The 22807-nt window shown below is 45.3% G+C and overlaps 1 protein-coding gene across 1 annotated transcript in view; it reads right to left on the bottom strand.

Moving 5' to 3' along the window:
* Positions 1-20769, bottom strand: part of LOC147641703 (uncharacterized) — a 46243-nt gene extending 25474 nt beyond the window's left edge. The window contains exons 1-2 of the mRNA XM_086814229.1: positions 20594-20769; positions 14727-15488 (exon numbers count right to left, since the gene is read on the bottom strand). Of these exons, the coding sequence (XP_086670355.1) occupies positions 14727-15488; positions 20594-20769 (938 nt within the window). The remainder of the gene's footprint in view (positions 1-14726; positions 15489-20593) is intronic.
* Positions 20770-22807: the final 2038 nt, after the last annotated feature.

The raw sequence follows: 22807 nt of genomic DNA, 5'->3' as shown, positions 1-22807 counted from the left end.
GTTTTAAGAACTGTAGGAAGATAGATGTCTTCTACACAAGTTCAGGAAGAGGACGAGTTAGAGGAGGCCGTGGATGCGGCCAAGGAGGTGGCCGAACAGGTAATCAAAATTATGGCCAGCAGCAACAGCAACAACAGTCCCAGAATTCACAACAACAACAGTCCCAGAATTCACAGCAACAACAGTCCCAGAATTCACAACAACAACAACACGCAGGTGGAAGAGACCAATTCAGAGGTAGGGGGAGTCAAAGAAGTCGTGGAAATTGGCAAAGACAGTATAATGATACACGTGGATGCTTTTATTGTGGTAAGCCTGGACATGTGCAGGCAGATTGTTATAAGAAGCAGGCTGACATGCAAAATGGAAAATTGCAACAAAACAACTATGCATCCTCGAGCAGAAACAATGAGGATAATGAAAGGTTGTTTGTTATGTAGCATGTCGTTAATACCATGTCTGAAAATATTGAAGCAGCACATAAAGATGATGTATGGTGCGTTGATTCAGGTGCTTCGAACCACATGACAAGTCATGGGGAAGGGTTCAAGAAGATGAAAAACCTTGAAACACCAGGTTTTGTGGAAACAGGGGATGACACTGCTCATCCAATTGCCCATATTGGAGATGTGCCATTGTCTATGCAGGATGGCAAAGTGAAGTACCTTGCAGATGTACTTCATGTTCCAAACATAACAAAGAAACTGGTTTCAGTTGGCCAGATGATTGAGCAGAGTTTGCAGGTTCGGTTTAACCCGGATGGTTGTTATGTTGAAGACTTTAAAGACAAGTGCAAGTTGGTTGCAAAAGGCAACAGAGTGGACAGAATGTTTACATTGAATGTAAACATTCTGAAGTGGGCAGAATGTTTACATTGAATGTAAACATGCCTGAAGTGAGTGCTGTGATGTTTGCAAATGGTTCAGAAATTGTTGCAGACACAGACATTTGGCATAAAAGAATTGGACATGTGAATGTGCAGAGAATGAAGTCTATGCAGGCTAAAGGAATTGTGACAGGGCTGCCAAAGTTTAAAGTTGAAGGTATGCAGAAAATATGTGAAGCATGCCAATTTGGAAAGCAAACAAAGCATGTATTTCCACGTAACAGAAATGTGAGCAGAAATGCACTAGATGTTGTACATTCAGATGTATGGGGTCCTACGAAGACCATGTCTATGGGAGGCTGCAGATATTATGTGACATTTATTAATGACCACACAAGGAAAGTGTGAGTATACTTATGAAGGAGAAGGGTGAGGTGTTCACTCATTTTCAGAATTTCAGAGTTATGGTTGAAAAGCAAACAGGAAAATATGTAAAGTACCGAAGGTCAGATGGAGGGGGAGAGTACTTCTCCAATGAGTTCTCTGAATTTTTGAAGAAGAATGGTATTCGGAGACAGTTTACATGCAGATACACTCCGCAGCAAAATGGAGTTGCTGAGTGGAAAAACAGGCACATTGCTGAGATTGCACGAGCATTGATGGAAGAGAAGAATATGCCGCATAGCTATTGGGCTAAGGCTGTTTCTACAGCAGTTTACATCATGAACAGGACTCCAAGTGCAGCTATACATGATGTAACTCCAAAGGAGAGGTTTACTGACAGAAAACCTGATTTGTTTCATCTGAAAGTCTTTGGATGCATTGCATATGTGCATGTGCCAGATGAGCTGAAAACTAAGCTCGATCCAAAAGCTAAAAAATGTGTGTTTATTGGGTATTCCCTTGAGCAAAAGTGATACAGGTGTTATAACCCTGCTATACGTGAGTTGAGGGTAAGCAGGGATGTTGTTTTTGATGAGATGAGCAGCTAGTATGCTGCTGAAAAAGAAGCTGTTGGGGCTGATGTGAGTGGAAATGTGGTTGCACAGAATGCAAGTCAGCAATCACAGTCTTTGAGTGGACCAGGAGAGTCCTCATCTAGTGGTTTAGTTGATAGACCATGGAGTGGCAGGCTGCGTCATAATACCAGTCCTGCAAATGTGATTAGTACATCACATAAAGGCAAAGAGAGTGGTTGAGCCCCTTAGTAAGCCTGACATTTCTACAGGGCATTCTCGTGTTGATGGAGAGTCTAGTGGCTCAAAGATGAGCCTTGATGAGGATCTTGGGATACCAGCTATGAGAACACCTGGTGTAAAGAAGGCTATGAAAGCCATGAATGCAAAGCTGCGAAGATCTGGGAGAGTGAAGAATCCTGTGCAAAGGTTTACCTATGATGGTTATGTGACACATCACTATGCATACATGGCAAAAGTTGTACACGTTGTAGAGCCCACATGCATTGATGAGACTGTTGGAAATGTGTGTTGGGAGAAAGCTATGGATGAGGAGATGGATGCACTATATGGAAATGAGACTTGGAATTTAGTGCAATTGCCTGAAGGCAAGAAAGCCATTGGATGCAAGTGGGTGTACAAAGTAAAACATAACAGTGATGGAAGCATAAGCAGGTACAAGGCTAGATTGGTAGCCAAAGGATATGCGCACACATATGGCATTGATTATGAGGAAACTTTCAGCCCAGTTGCCAAGATGGCAACAGTGAGAGTTGTGATAGCAGTGGCTGCGTCAAAGCAATGGTCTTTACATCAAATGGATGTAAAGAATGCATTCTTGCATAGGGATTTGCAAGAAGAGGTGTATATGTTGCAGCCACTTGGTTATGAGGATGTGAGTCACCCCGAGCATGTTTGCAGGTTGAAGAAAGCCTTGTATGGCTTAAAACAAGCACCAATAGCATGGTATGACAAGATTTCTGAATATCTTGTCACTATTGGCTTTCATGTAGCCAATGCAGATTTCTCGCTGTATGTGAGACACAGTGATAGAGGGGTTGTGTTTGTTGTCATCTATGTAGATGACCTGATCATTACGGAGAACCATGATGCAGAGATCTTTGATGTAAAGATCTTGCTTAGACAGAAGTTTGAGATGAAGGATCTAGGGAAGCTCAGATATTTCTTGGGCATTGAGGTGATTAGGTCACCACATGGTATTGAATTACTGCAGAGACAGTATGGCTTGGACATGTTGTCCAAGTATGGTATGACAGGCTATAAGCCTATCTCAGTGCCATTGGATCAGAATGGCAAGTTGAGTGCAGATTCAGGAGAGATTTTGGAGGATCCTACTATGTATAGGCGCATAGTAGGAAGCTTAATCTATATGACGATCACTAGGCCGGATTTGAGCTATGCTATTGGGTTGGTGAGTCAGTTTATGCAGGTTCCTCGGAAGCCGCATTTGGATGCATTGAGACGCATACTGAAGTATGTGAGGTCTACTTTGCATTGTGGACTATTTTATGAAACAGGGACAGAGATATGTGTACATGGATACACAGATGCTGATTGGGCTAGTAGTATCTCAGATAGAAGATCTACTAGTGGCTTCATGTTTTCTTTGGGGAGTACTGCTGTGACTTGGAGCAGCAAGAAGCAGCCTACGATTGCTTTATCCAGTACAGAGGCCGAGTACAGAGGTGCTGCTATGGCAACATGTGAGGTAGCTTGGTTGAGAAAGCTACTTGCAGATTTGGGTCTATCAGTGGATAGACAAGTTGTCATGTTCTGTGACAACATTAGCAATATACAGTTGGCCAAGAACCCAGTTTTTCATGCTCGCACGAAGCATATAGAGGTCCACTACCATTTTGTTAGAGAGAAGGTTTTGGCAGGAGACGTTGACCTTGTTTATGTCAGCACACAGGATCAGATCGCTGACATCTTCACCAAAGCATTGGGTACGGAGAAGCTCCGCAGATTCAGGGCTTCGCTTGGTGTACATGAGATGGAGTTGAGCTCGAGGGGGAGTGTTGAGATATCGAGCTCATCTAGTGAGACGGTGGACACTGATGACCCGCCTGATAGATAGGCCCCACACTTACACCACTGGCATGGTTAGTGAGATCATGGGTGATATGCGGCCAGTGGGATAACAGGCTGTGTGACAGCCATTCTACCATAGTCACAGGGGACGGCGGGGACGGCGCCTAGGAACGCGGGGACGCCGACACGGGACGGCGCAGGGACGGGGACGGACGGGGACGGACGGACGTCCCCTGTCTGGCGTTTCAAACCGGGGACGGCGCAGGGGACGCCGTAGGGACGGGGGACGGCTGTCGAGGGACGGCAGATAGCCGTTGCGCCGGCCCGTTTCTGGCCGTTGCGCCTGCGTGCCGCGTGCCTGCCCCACTGTAGCCGTTTATGGCTGTTGGGCTTGGGCTCTACTAGCCGTTTATGGCTGTTGGGCCTTGGCCCTCTCTCTCTCTTGCCTATCTATATAAGAGCCCACAAGGCTACAAGCTGCCACACACAAGTTCATTGCTCATTGCTCATTGCTCAAGCTTCTTGAATCTTCTCAAGTTCTCTCGAGTCTCTTCCAACTTCCAAGTTCCAAGCTCTAGGGCCTAGGCTCTCACCTCTCCCTCAAGCCTCTTGAGTCTTGACTCTTCCAACTTCCAAGCCTCTAGGCTCTCTCTCTCTCTCTCTCTCTCTCTCATTCCTCAAGGCTCTCTCTCTCTCTCTCTCTCTCTCTCTCTCTCTCTCTCTCTCTCTCTCTCTCCTCAAGGCTCAAGAGTCAAGCGGCAAGCCATCTTCAACCATGGCATCCTCCTCACGTGCCGGGGCTTCTCGTAGAAGGACAACGGGATGGACATGGTGGGAGGAGGTAAACTACACCACATCTGTTCATGGAGGCGGTTCTCGGCCATGGGTATGCAAGCTTTGCCCGTACCGGCGAACAGGTGGCGCCGACAAAGTGCGAGCCCACCTCTTGCATGAGAGTGGGCATGAGGTGAGGTTTTGCACGAATGTCACGCCCGAGAAGAGACGGGAACTTCTTGACAAGCTTAGCGTCTACGAAGCGGTCGAAGCGACAAGAAGGACACCACGAGTGGCCGTGGATCCCGTGACGATGGGGAGAGGAACTCAAGCCTCTACCATGGAGTCATGTGGTGGATCGGGATCATGCACACCATCACCTTCGCCATCAAGTCGGAATGTTACTCCATCCACGACACCGGCACCCTCCATCTCCACGGCCTCTCAATCATTACGTGGCCCACGGCGACAATCTACACTTGGGGAGAATTGGAACCCCAAGTTGAAGGAGGAGGTGGATATGGTGGTGGCCCGCTTCTTCTTCCACGACCACATTGCCTTTCAAGCGGCTAGGTAAGTGCAATCGATCATTGCCAATTCATCATTCATGTTTTCATCATCCTAGTCTCCTTCTCATTAGTAAATTACTTTCTTGAATAGGTCGGAATACTTCAAGGTAATGGTTAAGAAGATTGGGGAGTATGGCTCAACCTATACGCCCCCCTCATCCGAGAGCTTGCGCACTACATTGCTCGACAAGGAGAAGCGCATTGTAGAGCAAGCGGCCGACAACACAAAGCGGCAATGGGAGAGGAACGGAGTCTCCCTCATTGTGGATGGATGGAGTGACACCCGCAAGAGGAGTATTCACGGCATGGTTGCATATTCCCGTGGAGAGATGTACTTCATCTCATCTCATGATGCATCCGGCACTGGGAAGAGCGCGGATGTGCTTGCGGCGGAGTGGGCTACCACCATGGAGATCATTGGCCCCGAGCATGTAGTCGGCTTTGTTGCGGATGGGGAGCCTTCCAATAGGGCGGCGGGAGCTATTCTCCAAGGTATGTATGGACATGTCACGGTGTCCTTTTGTATGGCTCATTGCCTAAACAACCTCCTCAAGGACATCGGGGCATTACCATGGATCAGCCCGCTCATTGAGGAGGCCAACACCATGGTCTCCTTTGTCCTCAACCACCAAAGACTTCGGCATGAGTTCAACAAGAGGTCCTGTCTCTCTCTTCTCAAATATTCCGACACCCGGTTCGCCTACAACTTTCTCATGTTGGGCCGGTTGAAGGATTGTAGTGGTGCTTTGAGGGGGCTTTTCCTTAGCGACGAGTTTGTCGCCATGCAAGAGTCCCATACAAACACTGGCCAAGAGTGTAGGCTACGGGCGGATGACGCCTCTTGGTGGGAGCGTGTGAAGACCACAGATGCTATGGTGAGGCCCATAGTCCACCTGTTGAGGATTGTAGACGCTATGCAGCCATGCATAGGCAAGGTCTACGAGGCCATGGATCGCATGATAGAGAAGTTGAAAGACTTCGTGCCTGACGAAGACAGATACGAGGAGATCCATGCCTTGTGTCTAGGAAGGTGGAATTCCTACTACTCTCCATTGCATGCAGCAGCTTATGTGGTGGACCCAGAATTCCAAGGCAACAAGCAGGAGAGCGACCGGGAGGTGAGCGCTGGATGGAGGATCATCTTGGATCGTCTTGTGCCTGATGCATCGGTTAGGCGCAAGATCAGGGACCAGCTTTCGATGTACAGGTCGTTTCATGGCTCCTATGGCTGTCATGATGCACAGGTTGACCGCTCCAAAGTTGGTGCTGCTCTATGGTGGGAGGACTTTGGTTCAGATGGACCGGAGCTGCAGCAGCTTGCCATCCGCATACTTAGTCAGGCCGTCAGCTCCTCTTGCTTGGAGCAACTTTGGAGTACCTACAGCCACATTGCCTCTAGGAAGAGGAACCGACTCGGGGTAGAGCGTGCCAATGACCTTGTCTTCGTCAGCGCGAACTTGCGAATGCTTTGCAAGAGCATGACCAAGAAGGCAGATTCCTTCACCGAGTGGGAGATGAGTCAACAAGAAGAGCAACGGGAGGATGAGGTGCAGGAGCAGCATGCCAGTGAGGATGAGACTGAGGATGAGCTTGATGCTTCTTTGGCAGCCGCACAAGCTACCCATGACCATGAGGCGAGCACTTCACGTGGATGATCATTCATGGATCATGATTCATGGGCCTTACTGTTGGATATTACACCCAAATCCATTCAAAGGTTGAAAGGGGCTATGTAACCTTGATTTCTTCACTCAAGACACCTCCACAAAAGGGCGCCTACATCAAATATAGCCTAGAGGGAATATTTCTCATTTAAGGCATACCCACATGGGGGAGATGGCATACCCACATGGGGGAGATGGCCTTTTATGCTTGTAAGACATCATAGATGATGTCATGTGGACATGTACTACTTGCCTATATAAGAGGCCTTTGCTAATGAAGAAGTACTCGTGTATTTTCATGATAATGCCCAAGCTATGTCTCATTAGTGTCTCTTAATCCACTCTTAATCATGGTTCTAATCATGACCTAATCATGACTATAACCATGTTTGATCCTCCTTAGCTCTTGCTAATCCACTCTCAAAACCAAGATTTGGTATCAGAGCAGGTTTTACATCATCCAAAGCTCACTTATTAGGGATTAATTAGCAATTTATTAACTTAATCATATCTTATCCTCTCCTATTATCTAGGCTGAAAGACAGGCAGTCCATGGAGCTTCAATATCTCACTACCCACTTCAAGATTCACCACAAGCTTTCAGCTGCCCATTCTCAACTCAAACACGAAGGTGCTGACGGGCGGAATTAGCCAGAAGTTGCCTGGAGCCATCGGCATTGCAGCAGAAACCGGCGCTTTTTTATTTGGGGGAAAACGCTGCCCCATCGCCATCGCGTCACCAAGCTCTAATTCCTCAGAGCCTCAAGGGTTTTCGTAGGCTGCGAACACGCTGATCTGGTCAGAATCACGAATGGCTGCGTGGTTTGGTGGCTGTAGGACTGACAGAGCTTCTGAAGCTTCAGTTCTTAACAGTAAATTAATGGGTGATTATTCAACTTAATCACCAATGTTTTGTGCTTAAAATAGTCTCAAATCTCTGATATTTAAAGCACTTAAAGCATTAGATGCTTTGACCTAGGCTTCTACCTCCTTCAAGTACTCCAAGTGACCCAATTTTTGGAAGTTGTTTTGAAAGCATTTATCACATTGGTCACCATATACTTGATGATATTAATATATTGTGATGATGATATTGTTTACATCATTTTTTGAATCACAATGGCTGAACCATCTGATGCTGAATCATCGAACATTCAACATTTGAGGCCTAAGAAGAAAAGCAGAAAGCCGAGGAGACGGGTAAGAAACAATGTCTACAACTCAAGAGCAAACAATGTTTTAGGAGGGCATGATTGGTCTGAATTTTTCATAAATAACCTTCATCTATTTGGTGAAGGTATCTAATCTTGTAAAAGCATTAGACACTGCCCTTGAGGGATACTCAAGTGGTAAGACCTTGCTTTATCATCATGTCTACATCCTCATTCCATGTTGATAAGTTTAATGGGGTAGGCTTTCATACCTGGCAAGTTAGAGTAAGATTTATTCTCATGAAGAAAGGTCTGTGGGGAGTTGCTAGTGGAAAGGAGAAAAAACCTACCACTAGAGATGGTGAACAAGGATGGTTACCTAGAGATGAGAAAGCTTTTGCCATAATTGCATTAGGTCTAAGTGACAACTACATACATCATATCTCTAATGCAAACAACTCAGCTGAAGCATGGGAAATCTTAGAGAAATTATTTGGGGCAAAAGGGAAGCATTCCAAGATAGGGCTGAAAATCCAATTCTTTAAACTTGAAAAGAAAGCTTCTGAGTCTTTACCTACTCATCTTAATTATATGAAAAGCCTAATGTCACAACTTGCAACAATAGGAGCACCAATAGATGAAGAAGATGCCATTGCAGTTTTATTGAAAAGCATGCCTTATGATGAATATGGGCACTTAGTGTCAACTCTCATGAATCTTCCGGATCCTACTTTAGAAGCCATTGAAGCTGCACTCCTTGAGGAGTACAAGAAGAAGCAAGAGAATATAGGGATAATGGAAGGGGCATACTTCTCCAACAACAAGTCACACTTCAAGAAGAAGAACTTCATCGACACAAAAGGAAAGAAGAAGACTTGTGGATTCTGCGGCAAGGACAATCATATTGAAGAAAATTGTTTCTTCAAACAAAAGGCACAAAAGGCATTTCTCGCAAGTCAAGACAAAGAAGAGCTGCAAGAAGAGGCCTCCGAAGAGGCCAATTTTATCGAAGAAGATTGGGCCTTTTGAGTAAAATCAAGGGATAGCCCATACCATGTTTAAAAACCTCTCCATCCTAAACATAACTATCTCATTGTAAGCTTTACTATGGTATTCTAGCATCATCCATCATTGCTAGCATTGTAAACCTAACTGGAATAAGACCTACGGGCACCAGCATGGTCATCATAACTAGTTTTTGTATGTTGTAACTAGAACCTAGAATTGCCATCATAAAGGTAGCATTGTCATGGATTTGGTTGAAGGAGGGTTTGTTGGATATTACACCCAAATCCATTCAAAGGTTGAAAGGGGCTATGTAACCTTGATTTCTTCACTCAAGACACCTCCACAAAAGGGCGCCTACATCAAATATAGCCTAGAGGGAATATTTCTCATTTAAGGCATACCCACATGGGGGAGATGGCATACCCACATGGGGGAGATGGCCTTTTATGCTTGTAAGACATCATAGATGATGTCATGTGGACATGTACTACTTGCCTATATAAGAGGCCTTTGCTAATGAAGAAGTACTCGTGTATTTTCATGATAATGCCCAAGCTATGTCTCATTAGTGTCTCTTAATCCACTCTTAATCATGGTTCTAATCATGACCTAATCATGACTATAACCATGTTTGATCCTCCTTAGCTCTTGCTAATCCACTCTCAAAACCAAGACTTACTACTTAGCTCTAGCCTCTAGCCTCCAGTCTTCAGCACTTTTTTGTCATTGACTCATTTGAGTCCGTCCTTGTATTTTCATTTTGCCTCCTTAAGGCTCCTGAGTCCTGACTCTTGAGTCATGACTCATTTTGTATCAGATATCTACTTAATTATTATCTTTGACTCAAAATCTTAGCATTTTAGTGTAAATTTGTGCTCATTTTGATGTGCTTCCAAAGTAGAATAAGTGCAGAGTAGAAAATTTTTTAAAAAAATTATTTTTTGAGTGCCGTTCCCTCCCCCGTCCCCGTTCCCTACTTATGGCCGTCCCCCGTCCCGTCCCCGTCCCCGTCCCCCGTCACCGTCCCCCGTCCCTTGTGACTATGCATTCTACAGACTGACATAGTTATAGCGCCAGCTCATTTAGTTGGGTTCACACTATAGGGAACCCTAGGTTGAGTACCTTTTCATATAGTGTGTACTCTTATCTTTGTATATGGTATGTTGAGTGTTGTGTGAAGAAGAAGAAGATTTTCAGCCTCTCACCTTGTGTGTTCTCTTTTAGGGTTTTGTGAGTGTGTGTGTGCTTGCAAGAGCTCAAGCTCTCTTCTCCCCTGCATCTTTTCATGGACTAGATGGAAAACAGATGCATAGATCTTAGTCTGTGAGACATAGTGGTTTGGAGACTGGGCCGAGCTTTCAGAGAAAAGGGTTTGCCAAGGATGGATGGATGACAGAGGGACTTTGGGAAAAGATTGGGATGATGACAGTCATCGAAGAACAGGTTGGAATCCCGTCATCAAGTTTAGCAGAGGGGGATGTCATGTGCATGAAAGATGCCATGGACATACTCAGGTGCTAATCCAGAAGAGGCAGCCAGATTAAGAGTATGAACCAGATAGAATCAGAAATTAGAGCACAAGAGCACAGAGTGCTATGGGCAGTATAGACTGGAGCAAGGCTTTGAGAGCAAGAGGAAAAGCCTGTCGGCTACACACAGATGACATAGGCTGAAGACCAGAGCCTGTCGGCTGTACCAGAAGAGGCCGACTGCAAGAAGGCAGTCCAGTACATGGTGTGGCACAGCCGACCAGCAAAAGAGGAGTCCAAGCATCAGTCGGCTGGTTTGACAGCAGTCGGCCAGTTCCTGAAATGTTCTAGAAGGACTATAAATAGCAAGCGTAGCTCCTCATTCTTTTGATTCAGTCCTTTAGGGATTGAGTCCCCTAGGGTCCAAGTAGGGACCAGAATTTTGGTGTTTATCACCCTTTTCATGTAGACATCCTAGGGCTGTAGAAGAGTACCTTTTTGTACTATAGTAATATATTGAATTTTCCAACACATCTCTCTCTCTCTACTCTCTCTTCATATCTGCGTTTTGCATCAGCATGTTTCCAGGAGAGTTTAGGGATGAAAGAAGACTCCCAGAGCTTCCGCGTGTTACCAATATTACCAATACCAATAATGGGTAAGGAAGAGTCATTTGCAATGCAAACCGAAGAAGAGAGCACCCTAGGATAGATGGTGCATGTGTGACATTGTCAGCCTATTGCAACCCGTAAAGAGGTAAACTATTGCATGCGGAAGCCTTGTTGTGCTTGATCCAACCCTAAGCCTACTCCTTAGGAAAATTGATGATGCTTAATGAAATGAGCAGACAGCAAAGAGAAGAGAGAGAGAGAGAGAGAGAGATAAACTATATTTTCAGTATATTACTATGATATGAAAAGATGGATATGTCTCTACAACTTCCATGGCCTTATGCCTTTCAAAATGGACAGAATTCTTGACCAAAAGACTACCTATTGACCGACTATGCCTTGCCCTCTACTGGCAATCACGAATATGACTATGTTTGGGCCTAGCCTTTTATAGGGCTCAGTCCGCCAGCATACCTGTTGTCAGCCAGTTCATGCTTGCCCACGACTCATGTAAACTACTAATAAATCCTGAGTACTCTGGTCGTCTAGCCCTAAAGATGTCCATGTCTAAGTACATGCTGTCGGCCAGCTTCCTGATGACTAGAAGAGCAAAGTGATGGCCAAAGTAATTATGTGTGTGGGCTCATTATAGGCCGAGCCATGGTGATGCTTGTGGACCTGCTTCTTCTCCCCTGCTTGAGCCTACTAGTGCCCTAAATCTACCCTAAGACTGTAGAGTAATCATGGATTAACTAGGAGACTAGCCATGTCCACGTGTGTGCACGTGACATTCCCTCCTGCTAAACTTGATGATGGGTTGGAAACTCCTCCCTAAATTACTGACTCTGTACTTTGACTACTTGACTTTTGACATTTTGATTGAAAACCATGTCATTCCTCTAATTCCACTCCGAGTCTGGTTTGAGAATTGTGCATCTGTTCTACTTTGTGCCCATGCCTGCAATCCCTTTCCCTTAATGCAACTATGGTCTCTTGGTAAGAATGATCATGCATGATACTCCACCTTTGGAACTGATCTGAGAGCCGATGGTATGCTCCTTTGAGCACACAACCCCCAAGGAATGTTTTCCTCTAGCTTTGCTTGCTGCCGACCACCTCATGAATGCTACCTTGGATGCATTCCATGGATCTGTGCACCTTTCTTGGGACAACTTAGTGCTTAAATGGTTGAGCCAAAATGCTATGCATGCGGAAGCCTCGCTATATTTGATCCAGCCCTAAGCTTACTGATTAGAAACATTGATGATGCTTAACACAAGGAATAAATAGCATAGAGAGAGAGATGAACTGTATTTTCAGTATATTACTATGATAAAAAAAGATGGATACGTCTGTGCAACTTCCATGGCCTTTGGCCTTCCAAAATGGACTGAATTCCTGACCAAAAGACTACCTATTGACTGATTATGACCTGCCCCCAACTGGGACTAGATGAATGACTGTTTGGGCCTAACCTTTTATATTACTATGATAAAAAAAGATGGATACGTCTGTGCAACTTCCATGGCCTTTGGCCTTCCAAAATGGACTGAATTCCTGACCAAAAGACTACCTATTGACTGATTATGACCTGCCCCCAACTGGGACTAGATGAACTGTATTTTCAGTATATTACTATGATAAAAAAAAGATGGATACGTCTGTGCAACTTCCATGGCCTTTGGCCTTCCAAAATGGACTGAATTCCTGACCAAAAGACTACCTATTGACTGATTATGACCTGCCCCCAACTGGGACTAGATGAATGACTGTTTGGGCCTAACCTTTTATAGGGCTCTATATTCACAAGTCGGCCAGTATACATGCTGTCGACCAGTTCTTGCTTGTCCACGACTGCTAATAAACCCTGAATAGGTCTGCCAGCCCTGAAGATGCCCATGTCTGAGTACATGCTGTCAGCCAGTTTCTTGATGATTAGAAGCAATGGCCGAAGTACTTTGATGCGTGGGCTGGTTATAAGCTGAGCCATGGTGATGCTTGTGGACCTACTTCTACTTCCCTGCCTAAGCCTGTTAGTACCCTAAGACTGCTGCCTAATCACGGATTAACTAGGAGACTAGCCATGTCCATGTGTGCGCACATAACATTAATGCAAGCCTTGACCAAGGTAACAGTTCAGTCTGGCTCTTTGGGCAAATTCAGCCCCATTTACTGTACTCATTCTTACAAATCAAAAGCAAATACTCCTTTGGGAGGGGGCCCTTCAATGGGTAGAGAAGGGGTGAGCTTTTTTCAAACTTTTTCCTAGGGCGTCCCAAAAAGAGATGCACATGGAAAAAGTGACTCATGGTACTTAGTGGCCTAGGTTAATGAGAAAGCATGTATTTAATGAGTGTGCTTTCCTTCTTAATAATTAGTCCCAAGCCTATATTATTGGATCGTAAATGCACATCCCTTGTAGGGGAGATCAAGACCCAAGTAATGCCTAGACCTTGAGCACACCGTCAGGGGGTGGGACACCGTGGTATGGGACACCGTGACTAGCTGATGCACAAGGTCGCAGTGTTGGTCACGCCACATCGCTAGGAGTGCTCTGTGGGAGCTATAGTTGGAAGGTGAGCCGCCAGCTATGAGTACTTTGTTATGCGTTGTATTGCAGGAGAGGCTTGGAAGATCAAGGGGTTGTTTCAGTCCCTTGCCTAGTAGGTGGATCTAAAGCTGTTCTCCGACCATGATTTAGAAAAACCTTGGCATGTGGGTTTATGAAAAGCTATGTTGCTCATTCAATGTTTGTGACCCAAATGACCTTCTCCTCACTTAACTGTCTTAGCCTACTTATCAATCTTGCAAGTGGGATAGTATCAACACTCTTCTCAACGTCTTAGCTGTCTTAGCCTACTTATCAATCTTGCAAGTGGGATGGTATCAACACTCTACCAAAGTCCATGATGTGGAGGGGGAGAGAGAGAGAGAGAGAGAGGAGCCCTCATAACTAATCGTTGTACACCAATACGCAAGTCCCTAAAAGCTTTTATTGGAAAAAACTATAGAAGTGAGGCTAGCCTTGTGCTACGATGGTCAATACCTGGGCCATGAGAGCATTAGTAGCTACATAACTCAAAATGCAACACCCTAGTTCATTGAGAAGAATGTTGCTTGTACATAATATACAGCCAAAATTTCAAAAATGTGTGTGGGTCACTCTGATACCCTCTTTTTAAATGAATTCAAAATTCCAGCAAGCTCTATCCAGAATGGAGTTGGCCCAACCTGCCAACGTACAGGTGATGCATTCTGCAGCTCTAAGAGCTATAAACCTTTGCTTTTTTTTTTAATTCAAAAATGCAGAAGGCATGTGAAATACTAGAAAGATGGCAACCTCTGAAGAGGCATCTGCTATTCCTATATGACAGCTTCCTTTCAATTAAGCTCCAAATGTATGTCTAGAATGTATTGAGGAAAGAAAAAGCATAAGGAGATGAAGGAGTCCACTGCAGGGCCAACAAAACTTGCAGCAGGCACTTGCGCTACCCAGTTCCAAGCATGCAGTGCAGGTTTGATCCCTGGCGGAATGAATGTGGGGGGGTAAGCATTTTCAATGCACTAGCAATTTGTTTGTCTTAGCTCGTAAGCACATGGAATATCAAGTAGAGAAACTAATGGTGGAGAAGAGCAGAGCATGCACCTTCGATTGACGAAGGTACAGGGCCTGTAGAGCTGCTGGCGTGGCTCCAAAAGGATGTGGGAAAAGCAGAAGACACTGAGGGCCAAAGGTTTGGATTTACAGCCTTGATATGCACATCTGACAGTCTCACATACAGATTTGTCTGGTGCTAGGGGTTCCTTCATGGCCCCTACCCCGTCCAGCAGCAACTTGCCCTTCATCATCTTGTCATGTCCATCTGAACAATCCATGGCATCATTAGGCCTCTCCTTCTCTGCATCAACATCATCTCTCCATCCTCCTTTACCATGCTTGATGTAGAATACCCTGTATTTGGATCTGAGCTCTTCAAGGAGGCCCCAGTACTGCATTCGGTAGAGCTTCATCAGCTGTTTTACTCTGCGGGATCTTCTTCTGGCCACTTCCTGTTCTGTGAGGGCGTCTGCTTTTTTAAGGACTTCGTCTTCAAGGGCACCATCAAGGGCGAGGTCACAGACTTCTGAGTCGTTGTCAGAGCCGCCCTCTGCATCACGGCGGGCCTCGGCTTCACTGCAGCTGTCGCCGCCCATTAGCATGGGCGGATCGGCTGCTGCCGCCACTGCCGCTCCTTGCTGCTGCTGTGACTGTAATTGTTGGAGCTTTCTAACCATATCCTGATACTGCCCTTGTGTCCTGATGAGACGTTTACACTTCATTTCATGGCCGCGTAAACGCTTGTTCACGCGGGATGCAAAAAAGCATTTCCCCCTGGTGAGTAGTACGATATTAGTGCTAGGTTCGAATCTGCCCAAGAGGCATCCCATGCCTTGCTAGCAAGCACAAAAACCATTTAATGCTATTTTTAAATCTCTACATGCACTACGTATGTTGGCCCTAGGTTGGCAATAGCCTCTCTTCAGGGGCCCACTTGCCAAGGTGAGTCTGCTATAGACAACACACATCACAGCATAGTCCTCATTTCCATTGTTTTGGTGTGACACACAATATATATGGTTGGTTAAGCATCTGATGGTTGCTAAGTTAAAAGTGATTGAGTGTGTGTGTGTGTGTGTGTGTTCAGTCTTCTACATCAATAGTCAGAAAAATCCAAGAACCTTATCTAACTTAACCAGTAAAAATATTTAAACATGATTATATAACAACAGATTTGTATACAATAATCATGTTACAAGTAGGTGGAGCCAGTGCCTCCGTTATTTGAAAACACTTGGCGTAGACCATAAACCGAAAGATATTTTAAGAGACCCTCTACAAGTATGAAAGACGATTGGCTCCCTCATAATTCCAACTTTTCATTCAATAACTCAGTAGATATTCATCATATCTCCTGTCATATCATCATAATCAAAAACCAGAAAATGTGTGTGTATATTTGTTTAAACTTATCAAGGTATACATTAGATTCTGTGGATAGCCACTCGGGTATCTCAACAGACCTTCCAAAAACAGTAATAAAATAAGATAACAATAACCCATATACATATGATTCAGACAAATGGTTGGCTTATCAGTATCATAATAGGGGATATCCTCCTACAAATCAGAAAGAGACCGAGTTACTTCTGTAAATGCATGCTCTTTTAAAAGTTGTATTTTTTGCTTGTATTCCATAAGTTGCGTCCCTAAACACAATTGTCATGCTATTTTAAGCATGGTGTTATAACACGTATAATGATTCCATACCCATCGTAATATTGTTAGACCAGAGTCTGAGTATGTAAGCTTGATCTAATGTTCAGTACTAACATTATTAACATCATGGGCAACTAGCAACATGAATGACCAAAGTAAAAAATTCTCAAAAAAATCAAAATGTTGTTTAGGATTTACCATTACCACCATAAGCCCGTATATAAAAAAACCTATACTGCGCATCACGTTTCAATCTTAGAGGGATTCCAAAAGATTATCTGCCAGCCCTGTATCATCAAAAATCAGGCAATGTTTTTCATGCATCATGTGTGCATGGGGATTAGGGCATTCTTAGCTGAGATTAGATTTCAGAATATGACCATGTCAATAAATCAAATGCAGAGCTAATAGCATCATAACAATCAATGACTCGACTGCAAGTGCAACATAAAGGAGTGAGAGCATTTATTGTTGTAACTTTTCACCGAAAAACTAGATAATATAAACATCTTATCAAATATTGCACAACATTAATCTCAGATAGGATTCCCTATGAGGTCATCATCCTATCATACTTTATTAAAATAGGTCAATGTTTCCTCAGGCATTCTGAAGCATATGCATGCTAGACAAAGCAATAAAGCACGAAATGGGTTTCAACCAAGTCATCAACCCATAGTCTCGTACAGAGCAAAGAAATCTCCATTATGAGCCATATATAAAAAGCATCATGAAATCCATCGTGGGATCATTATCCCATCCATAGTGCATCAAAATTAAACCAATACGAGTTACCTGAGAGGAAGAGCTCCCAACTGATGTAAGAGGGCAACAGACATGACGAAAGAGCACCAAGGCATGGTCTAAGTGAGTGTGTGTAAGCACTCACCTTGCATAGCTTGTTTTATAGGTAGAGCCAGGTTGTAGCTGTGCCGGTCGTCTCGCCATTAAAGCTTCTCACCAGTGCCGTTTCAATACACAGATTATTAATCCACAACTGGCCATATTTGGTTTACTCAGAATGAGTACCTTGTTAGGTTTACAGTATGGCAGGCATATCTTGCATGCAGGAGATGAAGATTTGATTATTTTTAGGAAGTCGGCTAAGTATCTCACGCATGTGAATACGCATGTGAATAAGCCCCTTTGTGTAGGTGTCCATGTAAAGCCATTCCCAAAGTTTTCATACCATCAATAAGAACCTTACTATAGATGAGAGACGTGTGTAGATGTGTGTGTGTGTGTGTGTGTGTGTGTGTGTGTGTGTGTGTGTGTGTGTGTGTGTGAGAGAGAGAGAGAGAGAGAGAGAGAAAAGAGAGAGAGAGAGAGAGAGAGAGAGAGAGAAAGAAACACAGAGATAGAGACATAGACATAGAAGTCTATCTGTGAGAGTGTGTGTGGGAGAAGAGAGAGAGAGAGAGAGAGAGAGAGAGAGAGAGTGTGTGTGTGTGTGTGTGTGTGTGTGAGAGAGAGAGAGAGAGAGTGTGTGTTTGTGTGTGTGTGTGTGTGTGTGTGTGTGAGAGAGAGAGAGAGAGAGAGAGAGAGAGAGTTTCCACTTCAAGAAAAGATGAGAAGTGTGTGTGTGTGGCCACCCATTCCCAGGCACCATACTCATAAATGTTTGAGGCAATGGGCCCCATGAGCATGGGCCTACTGCCTCAAAAGATTGATAAGTAAAGAAGGATTGAATCTAGCCCCATTCCATTCATTATGGACCAAACTAAGTGAAAGGTCCTAAAATCGTATTTAAACTTTGGACAAAAGGATGGTTGTTTTTTCTTTTTACAAACTCAGGAGGTATAATAGGGAGTTTTTCACGTTTTCAGGTATACCTTGTAGCAAAGCTACCTGTGTAAGGGCTTATGAGGGAGAATTCTATATTTAGATAGTAAGTAGGGACCAATATTGGTATTCTAATGTTAGGCATATCAATATTCATATTTCTTAATTCCTCTTGTGGATCATTGGCAATCTTGAACGGATTGTTAGTAAGTTTGTAAAACTCATCCCCAAATAACCACATTCTGCTTGCCATGTAGGCAACAAATGATGGATACATTTTGTTAGGTGCTTTATCCAACCCAATCACCATGAATTTGTCAAGTAATGTTTTTACTGAGTGTAAAAAGCCAAGATCCAAGAGCTTTCTTTTGACAGCCATTTTTTGGGAATCCATTTAATTTTTTCCATAAATAAGTGAGGCACAACATCAACAATTACATTAAGTTGTGAAGACTCTAGATGGAGTTTACTGGCAATGTTTGCTAGACAGTCTAGTATAGCACTGATGGCCAAATGTGGATTTAGAGGTTCAGTGGGAATGTGCTTTAGCCCTTTAGAAAGTAAACTTTTGATGTTCATATTTGGAACAATGTTCAGATTTATCGTTGTTAACCACATATTGGTTAACACATTCCTATGACAACTATGTCCGTACACTTATGTAATGGGCACCCGTGCTATATTGTAAATCCCATCATTTGATGAGGAAAACGCCCTAAAGACGCTTCCAAGTATTGAGCTTCAAAGGACATACAAGAGGATCTTGGTCAGTTGGCCAAACCATAGAGAAAAGCATTGTAACTATGTTTTGGGCGCCCCTTGTGGATTGGAAGCTAGGTCCTCCACACTCCACCAAGAGCTTCCCACCATCACCTCCGACATCTCTGACCGCTCCGACCGTTGGTGCCCTCCGACCACCGTCACCCCGCCGGTGCCCTTCAACCTCTCCGACCACCAATGCCCTCCGATCGCTTTGATTGCCATCACCGCCGGTGCCCTCCGACCGCCGGTGCTCTCTGACCCCTCCGACCGTGGGTCCTCTTTGACATCTCAGATGTGCATGGCCAACTTCGATGGCATTCATGGAGGAAACACTCCTCTCCCTTTCCCAAGGTAGGGAGAGATCCTCTTCGAGATCCTAAGCACCATCTTCCTTTCCCCTCTCCCTTTCCCAAGGCAGTGAGAGATCCTCTTGAGCACCACCCGAGGAGGAGGACACCCAAGGAGGAGATAAGGGGAGCACTCTCTCGGCAGCAAGACACACACAATCTCGGACACAAAATCTCTCTTGTATCACCTTCATTCTAGCACATTCATTCTATTGGAGCAGAGTCTCTCTTGTATCATTCCTTTCGGTATCGTGATATGCAATGTTGCGCTCTTGTGGTGTTTTGTCTATCTCTTTTCCGCTCTTGTGGTGTTTTGTCTATCTCTTTGTGTGAGCGAGGTGAGTGAGTGGTCAATGGTGGTGTGTGTGGTGTGAGTATGAGGCATGTAGGGATACTGTGGTGCTAGGTGGTGGTCGAAGAGCATGGTAGACAGTGTAGAGCATAGGTGTTGCATGTCTAGCGAGTGAGGTCGACTTATCCTTGGTAGGTATACTTTCCTGAGAGGATCCACGCTCCCTTCTCCCCAACCTTAGTGTTTGTGTCGGTAGTCCTCAAGTTTCCTAGCGAGAACCGACAAAGTCATCCACAACTAAGACAAAATTTGGCGATCACGATGGGACTCTCCTAGAGGTCAAGGACAGTCTTAAAATTTTTTCTTTTTCTTTTTTGGTGATTTCTGATCGTGTGGTGAGAGGAGGAGTATTGTGCATGCCCCCGAAGACTAGACCTTATGGAGGTGATTCACCCCTTCATTCTCCTCTTCAAACTAGTGGTCATGGGGTTCTTCCTCATTCCCTTACTCTTCCCTTAACATCTTCCTCTTCTAACCCTATGGCAGCTCCAAGGCTAAAGCCATTGGCTACTATCCTTAACCGCGTGCAAGTTAAGCTACCAACCTTCAATGGTACCATCACTGAAGATGCGGAAGACCATGTGCGGCGGTTCCTCACTATGTGTGACTCAAGAGGTCTCAACCGAGATGATGCACGCTTGGTCTTGTTCCCAACAACACTGGAAGAAAGTGCCGACTGGTGGTACAGTCAATTTCTCGTCAACCATTTCCTGGATTGGGCCACCCTCAGGCTACAGTTCTTGGCTACCTTTCGGCCAGGGAACTACTTTGACCTCATTACTCAAGAGCTCAACCAACTCTCCATGAAGGCGGGGGAGTCAGTGGCCCAACTTGTCACAAGAGCTAAAGTTTTGGTCGCTTGACTACACCAAGATCCTGGAAACTACATGTTGCAATAGTGGGTGCTTCGAGCACTCCCTACTCAAATGGCGATGAAGATGAGAGAGACCTTTCCACCCCAAGGTACCCTGCAAGACTTCCAAGACAGAGCCACACAACTAGAGAATGCTCACCTCATGATGGAGCGCAGTACCTCTTGGCCTCCACTTATCCCTGGCATGTCTTCGGCTCCTCCAATTGTTCCTATAGCCTCGATGGTAGCTTCTACATCCGCTTCCATGGAAGAGCTAGCCAAGCTTAAGAAGGAGCTTAAAGATTTCAAAAGGTCATAACAAGAGGATGAGGCCATGGCAGCGCTTAGGAGGGAGATCGAGTAGCTCAAGGTCAAAGATCCCAAGACAAGTCCATGGTGCCCAGTATGTAGCTCGCAAGGCCATCTTCCAAATGATTGTCCCACCAAGAAATATTGCTCATTTTGCTCAAAGGCAGGCCATGAGTACAAGGAGTGTTACTACCTCAAGGGACTTCGCCTTATGCAATAACAAAGAAACAACTTAAGCAAGGTGCCTCCCTGCTTAATCCCTTCGCCGAAGACTACATGGTGACCCCAACCAGTAGTGCCTTAACTTTTGCCCATGCCCCTAACCACCAACCAAACCCAACACCCTTCTTGAACCCTCAATCAGCTGGAGTAGCTACCCCCAAATCCCAAGCTTATATTAACCATGTCCCCACTGGTCCCTCCTACTTTTAACTGCCCCACGTACCCTTCCCTCCCCCATGGCTACTTTTGTACAAACCCCTCCACCGCCCCAAGCCACATCATCTCAGTAGGGAGCTCAAGTAGCCACGGTAGCATACACCAATACCCCTCAACCTAGAGCAACCCTAACATACAACCCCCTGCCTATGCAAATCCCATATCAAGTAAGCACTCTCCCAACCTATCAGCAGTACCTCCCACCCGTGCTAGTCTCACAAACACCCCAAGTCTATCAAAACCCACCCCTGGTGGTCTATGCGGCAGCCCCTCCAGTACCTCTGGCCGCTAACAACACGTATGGGGCTCGGCCTACTAACCAAAGGTTTGCCAATCGCCATCCTCCCAACAACCCCACCCGACCTCTTATATGCTACCGTTGTGGGGGGAGCGGCCACATGCAAGCTCAATGCAATGTACCAGAGGGCTCACCCCCATGCCTCCATTACCTGGAGAGCCAAGACCACTACACCCGAGATTGTCCTAGAACCCCACTGGTTAACATGGTGGAAGTTCTGGTGCCATCTTCCAAGGTTGACACTCCAATAGTGGCAGTAGTGTCACCTCCCACTGCTGGCACTCCCATAGTGGCGGCCGTCACCCGGTCCCAGGGAGCCCCAAAGACACCAACTCTTCTCCCTTATGGTTAGGTCTACCCATCCATTGTGGACCAAGCTTATAAGGAGGCTGTGGAGGAATTCATTCAAACACCACCCCTGGAGAAGGAAGTGACGCCTACCTTAGTCATTCCCCCAACCACCATACCTTCAAAGATGTATGAGGAGTCTACCCAACCCAAGGTTAGTAATTTAAGTTGGGAGGAAAAGTTGGCAGGAGCAAAGGTAGAAATCACCCTTCCTCAATTATGTGGTTTGAGTTAGGAAATAGGAGAGAAACTGATAGGCTTGGTCCACCATTGGATAGATTCGACGGCAACTAGGGGTGAAGCCACATCTAGTACTAGTGGGGCGATGGTCGAGGAGGCAACAAGCAAGGATATGCCTCACTGTCCCAGGAGTGGCCGATCACCGAAGCCCACGGGTGATAGTCTCCATGGGAATTACAGGGGCCATTGTGGATGGTGGTTTTGGTGTTAACATCATGCCTAAAGCTTTTATGAAAGTCTTGGGTCTTCGAATTACTGAGCCAGCTCCCTTCACCATCCGAGTGGCAAACTAGAGAGAAGTGATGCCCGTGGGACTAGTCAGGCAAGTTCCGATCAGTTTTGAGGTATTAGTATGTGAAATGACTTTTGTGGTGTTAGACCTCCCACTAGCTCGAGGGGCTTACAGCTTGCTCATTGGAAGGCCTTGGTTGAGGGCAGCTCACGTGACCCATGATTGGGGTCGGGACAACTTGCATATCCCTAACCCGGAGGGACAGTGACCTTGCCCTTGGAAAAAGGCCCCGATGAGAGTGCAAGGGGCACTACCCTACATGACATGATTCCCATTCGGGAGGAAGGACCCAAATGACAAGGAAGAATAGGAGGAATGGCAAGGCTTACTAGTGGATGAGGCCTGGGATCCATTCGGCTTAGAGGGAGAGGCGGCATAATCTCTATGGAATTGGTTAAATTCCTATGAGGGGTTCCAGTGCAATATGGTGGACATAGTGGAGTTGGACC

The sequence above is a fragment of the Cibotium barometz genome, chromosome 1, assembly GCF_041138505.1.
Source record: "Cibotium barometz isolate CiBa-2024 chromosome 1, ASM4113850v1, whole genome shotgun sequence".
Classification (NCBI taxonomy): domain Eukaryota; kingdom Viridiplantae; phylum Streptophyta; class Polypodiopsida; order Cyatheales; family Cibotiaceae; genus Cibotium; species Cibotium barometz.
The sequence above is the reverse complement of the archived record's forward strand: the minus strand, read 5'-3'. Positions and strand labels throughout refer to the sequence as shown.